Source organism: Diprion similis, chromosome 11, assembly GCF_021155765.1.
Source record: "Diprion similis isolate iyDipSimi1 chromosome 11, iyDipSimi1.1, whole genome shotgun sequence".
In the NCBI taxonomy this organism is placed as follows: domain Eukaryota; kingdom Metazoa; phylum Arthropoda; class Insecta; order Hymenoptera; family Diprionidae; genus Diprion; species Diprion similis.
The window spans coordinates 1,317,795-1,326,116 of NC_060115.1; the positions used below are offsets into that span (position 1 = coordinate 1,317,795).

An 8,322-nucleotide genomic window follows, 5' to 3' on the forward strand; every position below is an offset into this window, starting at 1 on the left:
ATTTCGGCGATTCTGAGAAGAGCTGCAATAAATTTTCGCATGCCCTATTCCGACGTAATTTTGCGAGAGAAATCGATTGAGCGCAGTCCCAATACGCTGCGAGCGATAGCTGAAAAGTTACGGCCGAAAAACTGCGGATTCCGATCGCCATTTCTTTCCCGTTCGTCTGACGCTCTTTTGCATGTGTTTTCTGAGTTCCTGGGGGTCGAATTACTCTAAAAATGGTCATACAAATCAAATCTGAGACAAAAATTCCTCGGCTCTAAAAACGACCAAAAAAGTAAGGCTAACCCCTTTGGATTTTTTGCGAAAATTTCGGCGATTCTGAGAAGAGCTGCAATAAATTTTTGCATGCCCTATTCCGACGTAATTTTGCGAGAGAAATCGATTGAGCGCAGTCCCAATACGCTGCGAGCGATAGCTGAAAAGTTACGGCCGAAAAACTGAGAATTTTGAACGCCATTTCTTTCCTGTTCGTCTGACGCTCTTTTTCATGTGTTTTCTGAGTTCCTGGGGGTCGAATTACTCTTAAAATGGTCATACAAATCAAATCCGAGACAAAAATTTCTTGGCTCCAACAATGACCAAAAAAGTAAGGCTAACCCCTTTGGATTTTTTGCGAAAATTTTGGCGATTCTGAGAAGTGCTGCGATAAATTTTAGCACGCCCTATTCCGACGTAATTTTGCGAGAGAAATCGATTGAGCGCCGTCCCAATACGCTGCGAGCGATAGCTGAGAAGTTACGGCCGAAAAACTGAGAATTTTGAACGCCATTTCTTTCCTGTTCGTCTGACGCTCTTTTTCATGTGTTTTCTGAGTTCCTGGGGGTCGAATTACTCTAGAGATGGTCATACAAATCAAATCCGAGACAAAAATTTCTCGGCTTTAAAAATGACCAAAAAAGTAAGGCTAACCCCACTGGATTCTTTGCGAAAATTTCGGCGATTCTGAGAAGAGCTGCAATAAATTTTTGCACGCCCTATTCCGACGTAATTTTGCGAGAGAAATCGATTGAGCGCTGTCACAATACGCTGCGAGCGATAGCTGAGAAGTTACGGCCGAAAAACTGAGAATTTCGAACGCCATTTTTTTCCTGTTCGTCTGACGCTCTTTTTCATGTGTTTTCTGAGTTCCTGGGGGTCGAATTACTCTTAAAATGGTCATACAAATCAAATCTGAGACAAAAATTCCTCGGCTACAAAAATGACCAAAAATGTAAGGCTTACCCCTCTGGATTTTCGTTGAAAATTAGGTCGATTTGGAAAAAAGGTGGAATTGATTCTTCGAGGCTCTAATCTGACGTAATTCTGTGAGAGAAAACGTTCAAGCTCAGTTTCTTTCCGCTGCGAGCAACGGATCAAGAGCTACCTCGCGAATACGACAAAATCTCTTTAAATTCCCTAACAGATGTTTTTATTATGAATCATAGCATTTTTCGTAATTTCTGGCGTTGAATCTCTCCGAAATTTATTTCGACACAGAAACTTTAGCACTTCAAAAATCATTAATCAGGAAGATCGACCGCTTCGGATTTTGTTAGTCCTATTCCTGGAAATTCCAAAAACCCCTCAAATTGATGTATCCAGACAGCGCATTGATTTGATTTCGCGAAAGGATTCTTTGGTGCACAATTTTGACCTGCTGTAATTGACCGATCTAAAATCAACGCCAGAAAACATTACATTTTCAGCGGGTTTGAAAAGGTGGAGAGAAAAGTCAAAAATACATGGCTCAAGATTTTTTTTTAGTTTATTTCAGATGTTTCAATTCTAGTACAAGTGTTCGAGCGTTAGTGTGTAGTACGTTTACAAGTTTTTATATGGTTTCTATGTTAAAGTCAACTAGAAATGCAAAATGTGATTGCACATCACTTACATAATCTGTTTATTATATAACGAAGAAGTAGCGCGATGTACATAATTAACCTTATGCATAATATGTTAAATGTTATACGCAATAGTTGCTATTGTAGTTTGTAAATTTAGTTTAAGTTTTGGCACACCTAGACGCAATACACCTCTCCAGATCATACTGTTTGTGGTATTGTATTGTTACTATTTTATATAATCTTGATCAAAATAAAGAAATGAATGAACAAAATTTCTTGTATTCTTTTGTAATCCCTGCACTGTCGAACCCACGATGTTTCAAATGTTATTTTTGAAATCTGTAGGATCCAATTAGTTTAGAAAGGGTCATTAAAATCGATTCTGAGATAAAAAAATATTGTTCGTAATATCAGAAGAACGTAAAGAATTACTCTATGGTACATTGTTCGAAAAATCTTGACGGATTTCATTATTCATCAATCGTCCTTCATTTCGAAGTCAGATCGCGAAGGAAAATGATTGTGAAATTGCCAAAAGCAATGAACCAGACCTTGCTGCCGAAAATGACAAAGTCTCTTTAAATCTTCGCAGCTGTCGATTCTACGAAATCATGTTCATCTTGCTCGAATTTCTAAGGGTTACAAATCACGTCGGAAAGCGGTGAAATGTCGGTCAATTTTCTCCACACTCGATTTTACCAGGTACCAGTTCTGTGTTTTTCAAGGTTCCGAAAACGCTAATATTATTGGTTTGAAGTTTAAGGGATAAAGTTCCAAATTTATGATGTTTGTCTCTTTAGTATATCTAATATTTCACCGTAACCTTTCAATGGTGTCTCAATTGTACGAAATTTATCTCATTTTTAGACAATGGTGCAAGTAAATGCACATGCATCTTCAGATGCTATTAACAAGTAATGAAGAGAAAATGATAGGAACTTCTATAACAATCGTACATTTACGTAATCATTCTTTCATTATACGTGCTGCACGTTTATCACATTAATAAGACAGTTCCACATCAGCAAGGAGAGTCATTATAACGCCTATCGTTCTATTCATAAGGTTTCTTTTCAAAACTACGTCTATTTTTATGTTGTATCTTCTCATGACGTACCAGAGCAGTATAAAATCCATTACCGATACACTCGAATAATCACTTTCCACATATCGTGTGCAGCTTGCAATTCTGCAGAGGACGAGAACCACTTCTTCTTTCTGGGACTGGTCACGTCAGATCGCATTCGTCCCGAAGCATCTGTAAAATAAATAACCGGCTGAAATTAATTCTCTTCAAGTAAGACGTAAAGGTTGCTGGAAAGGTGAATTCGATTTTGGGACACGAGCCGTGGTTCACAATTTCTCATTTTCTCGATGAACCGGATGTGCTCGGTACCACACCGGAGTAGGCTGAAGGCAAATAATGCAGGCGGGCGGAGATAGGCTCCATGCACACCCACAATGATACATGCGAGGTGCCTCTGTGCGCGAGGTGTTCGACTAGATTAATTCTGTGGACTGGTGGATTGCTGCTTGGTCAGTGCGTACCGGCGGGAATAGGCTCTCCGATTTTATCCAAACATAAAAATACAGAGGTATCTGTTATGAATAGCAAGCGCAGCACTCAAGCTATAAAAGTTGCCTAAAATGTGCAAAGTTCAAGATTAAAAGCACGGCAATTGACATGGCCAAGTTTCTCTGACAACGTACAATATTTTGTGACTCGCAAAGTAATTCGAATTTTCAGTGCAGCAATGGTCGAAATAATTCGTACATTAGCTGGCTAGTAACGGGATGATACAGTGTGCTATGCTATGTACGTAGAATCATAGTGCGTAAAGATTCTCAGTTATATCGTACAATTCAAGCCCACTAATTAGGTAATCTGTGATTCGGGGATCTTGGCCAACAACCGTGATGCCTAGTGCTAACAGGCTCGACTAATCTCACCTTCGAGCTGCTAAAGAAATGGGACGCGTAAACCCTTGATTACACACAATTTAGACAGGAAACTATCGAAACATTACAAGCAGTTACACGCACTCAAAGAATTGCCCAACAGTGCAGACACTCACCGACAATACATGACGCACACCTTGTAACACCTCAGTGCGGAGACTCAACAGGTACGACCAAATTCCGGAGCGTTACACCATTCTAAGCACGTAAAAATTCAAATGTCCCCTTCATTCGATCACATTGGCCGCAGACCTTCAAACAGAAAATAACAAAAACTGTAGGTAAACGCCAATAATCACCGAAGGTGTGCCATGGGAAGTGAAAATAAGCCAGCCCTTTCACCTGCCGCCTGCACTGGGCCATTGGACCGCGTATTATTCGTCATCGACGGCCCATCAGGTATATGCGTACCTACTACTCCTGCCAGCACTCAACCGCACGTGTGTATAACCTGTGTACGAGCATAATTACCGAGTCCCTTGATCGCAGCCCGTGCCGCAAACCTGGATGCACGCCGATCCCCTCCGAGCCCCACTACTTCCTTCCTGTATCCGGTATGTCGCGCTCCAGGGATCGCGCACCCGCGGACTCCCCGGCCCAGCTTGCCTCGGTTTCAGTTCAACACCGGCGTTTCCTACGTGCTCAAGTTCGCAGTGGTCGTGATCCCCGTACACGAGTTGAAACCAGTGAGTTTAATCCGATTACCATCGTTTTAGGCGCCATTTCGCAACCCAAGCAAACATCCGAAGGACAATTATCGGCTTAAGCAGAAGGTACATAGGACAGGGTTAACCGGCAGTTATGGTTTCTATAATCACCTGGTACTTCATCGCTTTGTTTCTGTTTGGATTTACAGCGTACAATTTTATTCAGATTTTTAGAAATGAAAACACTGAGCGTAATGGGTACCATCGATGAGGACTTGCTTCAGCAGTTGGGCACGCGGTAAAAATAAGGATCAAACCATGACCATTTCCAAACTTTGACTAAAATCTTACGCCAAGCCAAAATGACGGGGAAAGGCTTGACTGCTTCCAAAGCCTTCTTGTGCTGCTCTAACATTGTATTCCTGGTGAGTTATACGAGTTAAAATTACCGCACATCAGAACCTATAGTTTATATACTGACCCTACACCCTTTTCTTTTCGGTACCTTCTCGATTAAAAATCCTCAATGTTGTGCAGTCTATTCCAGACTAGCCAATTTTTATCCGAGATATGAAATATTAACGATCCTTTCAACGTGATTAAAAATACCTTCAAAAGAGTTGATCAGCTTTTAAAGCACGAATACGAAGCTGTTATGAGCAGCATTCACGCGCCTTATACGAATCCGCGTGTTCTCTGATGCGAATACCATGGAAGGTATTTAGTACATACAGGTATCATATACAGATTCAAGTTAACGGCAAAATTCTCTGGTCTGGTGATGAAAATCACCGCTGTTCGTGATTCAGACCGAGAGGTATTCGAGCATGGATAAAAAAAAAATTTGCTACGCCCACGGTGAAGGTATATTCCAGGGCTTTAGCGGCAAGTATAGAAGGATCGTACCTCTAATGTGGCTATCTAGTGGAGGAGATAGTTTATTATTAGTAACGGTATGAGAACATCTGTTGAAACGAAGCCGCCGCGCACGTATACCTATGCGTAATACGTATGTGTATATACCAGATAGCTAGACCTCTTTGTATACAGCAATGCCAGTTGCTTTGCTACGTACGCCTGTCCGATCCTCGCGGACACACATCATACTTGTGCCGCGTTATCTGCGGTACAGGATTTAAAGCCACATCAAATGCAACTCCTCCGATGTAAACACCGACTGAAAAAGTGTGCAGGTACATATTATCGGTCGCTTGTAGAACCCAAGAAGCTAGCTGGCTACCAGCAATGTGCATAATATACGTCGAGAATGAAAAATAAATAATACTCTCAGCATTTATGGAAGTGCTGGTATACGGTACATGCATTCTGTAATTATCTAGGAACTGCTTTGTCGACCGTTTCACCTGTGCTGTTTGCTGTTCCTACTTTCTTTCATCGACTCAGTATGCACCAAGAAATAAATGTGCCGTTTTGCGTTGTCACAGTCTCCCCGTCGATCCGGGATCAAAAAATCTCACTTACTAATCCGATTTCAGATCTCAGGATTCGTCCTGATCTCGCTAGGGGCACTTCTACTTGCTGACAACGAGCGAATCCTGCTATCGCGTCTATTGGGCCCCGGCGATGCAACCCCTGAACAGCCTCTGTTTTACTATTTGGCGTTCGCCATTGTAGCATTGGGATTCCTGATGGCTGCTACCGGACTTCTGGGTTGCTGGGCGTCGTGTCTCTATAACCGTTGCGTAACCGTAACCGTGAGTTTATTTGGAGTTGTTGCAATAATAATTATGGATACATTCCTCCGGTTATTGTTAGCTTTGCATGAGGCGTGTTTCTCTCCACTGGATCCCAAATTGTACATTTTCGCTCATGATTCAGATTTTTATAGTGCATGACAACTGGTTACTGGGTTGAGTATAGAAAATGAAAGCATTGTAAATGCTGCCCTATATAAGTTGTTTATAGTTACTTTAAAAATGCAAAGAAAATACTCATGTAATCACACTTAGGTGCCCGGCAGTTCATATCTGTAAACTGTATCGCAAAACATGCTGACTAATATATTCAAAGTGCGTAGAGTAACCACAAAACAAGCATGGCGTTACGCAAGATCAGGAATTGATATTGTTTTGCGGTTACTCATTTGAAACAAAACAAAGTGAAACTAAAAATAACTAATGGTGTAAACTGTAAATATTTTTCTCCACAGTACGTAGCCCTGATAATTCTTTTACTCCTCGGAGAATGCACTGTTTGTGTATTGGCCGTGTTTTGGCCTCATCTACTGGGTGTGGACGTCAGGACCGCGCGTCTTGTTCGGGCTCTACAACGCAGCTACGCGGTGGCTGGGCGAGATCAATTCACCGCTGCTCTTGATCTGGCTCAAACCGCGGTGAGTATCTGAGATGGATCTACCTCCAGAGTTTGGGAGTCGTCCACGTCCGTTCGGAATATGCGTGGAATATTTGATAACGAGAGGTTTGCTCTATTCCTGTAGTTCTCCTGCTGCGGTATAAATGGAAGCAGTAATTACGGAACATCTTGGTGGCGCCTCCAAGAAATTGGTCGTCGTGATCTGGTTGTCCCGCTGACTTGTTGCATGCTGAACAACACGCTCCAGTCCGAGGCCTTCCTGAATCCAGAACCGACGAATTTAACTTTGTGCGAAACCCTGAATCCAGCGGAGCATCAGAAGGCTCGACATACTCAGGTATGTGCAAATTGCGGTGCAGGATTTTCGACATCGAACGGGTAAATATTATTATTCTCTGACAGCGTCCCGACGTCTGCTGATAAATATGCAGAAGCTTTTCAGCGCGCCGAAGGATAGATTACACTTCGCTGTCCTAGCAGTGACGCGGTTCCGATGACGTGATGCATTCGGTAGAGTAGATAACGACAATGCGGGCGTCGGAAATATCACTAATACACTCTGAACGGGTGAAAGCCAAGCTTGAACTGTGTTACACTGAATATCGATTTCTCCGTAGAGTTTGGCGGACAAGAATCACAGTGTTACAGATGATTCACCGTCGTTTGAAAAATCATTTTCTTATGTGATTCAGGGCTGCATTGGACCGTTAGAAAAATGGACTCAGGATCAGGCGCTCATTTTGCTTGGAGTTGGACTGGCGGTTGTTCTAGTTGAACTCTGCGCTTTACTCAGCACCTTTTTCGCCTGTTCCAAGCTCCGGAAGGAGGATAAGCCACAGCCGTCAACCTATACGTCAACGCGTGCTCTTGGAACATTCAACGAAGCAGATCACGACTACGGTGAGATATTGAGGTTGCGCCACCCGGCGTTGAGTCGAGTGGCATTTTGTATTACGTTCGTTTTCTTTTCTGCAGGGATAGAGAACAGAATGCACATGGCGGGGACAACTTTTGGTGCCAAGTCATGAAGGCGGCTAGGGGACAGCGAGATCGAGGGGACAACAAGGACGGAAGGGGTGCAGACGGAGCCGAGAGAGTTAGAACCGTGGACGAAAAACCGGCTGAGCATCATTGAGAATTGGCAAAATCCCATAAACGGGTCTAATTACGTGATAAAGGGTGATCAGCTCTACGAAGAACGCGCCATCGACGTAAGAGTGGTAAACCCGCCTCCAGATCTCATTCAGAGAAGAGATCCTGCGGCGAAACAGGAAGAAAATAATCGCGGGAGTATTATAAAGATCAAGAAACCTCAGGGAGGTGGCACAGTCAGAAACATTCCTATCAAGGACTACCAGGCGTCCATAGCAGCAAACTTTGGTACCTTGAGAAAATCGGTCCTATCGCAACAGCAGTTCGAGTCCTTAGTTACCGAGTCGGAGAAGGAACCAAGACTATCGAGTAAGACTAAAGAACGAGTCAACCTCCTTCCTCGGAACTCCAAAGACAATCTTAAGATTGCCAAACGGTCTGAGGACGACTTCAATCTGACG

At 42.9% G+C, this 8,322-nt stretch overlaps 1 protein-coding gene across 1 annotated transcript; it reads left to right on the forward strand.

Annotated features, from left to right (window-relative positions):
• Positions 1–4,309: 4,309 nt before the first annotated feature.
• On the forward strand, positions 4,310–7,864 carry LOC124412392 (CD82 antigen). The gene is made up of 7 exons (XM_046892227.1): positions 4,310–4,561; positions 4,662–4,860; positions 5,932–6,150; positions 6,606–6,788; positions 6,894–7,106; positions 7,462–7,669; positions 7,745–7,864. The coding sequence occupies exons 2-7, from the start codon at positions 4,798–4,800 to the stop codon at positions 7,795–7,797; spliced, it is 939 nt and encodes a 312-aa protein (XP_046748183.1). The 5' UTR covers positions 4,310–4,561; positions 4,662–4,797; the 3' UTR covers positions 7,798–7,864.
• Positions 7,865–8,322: the final 458 nt, after the last annotated feature.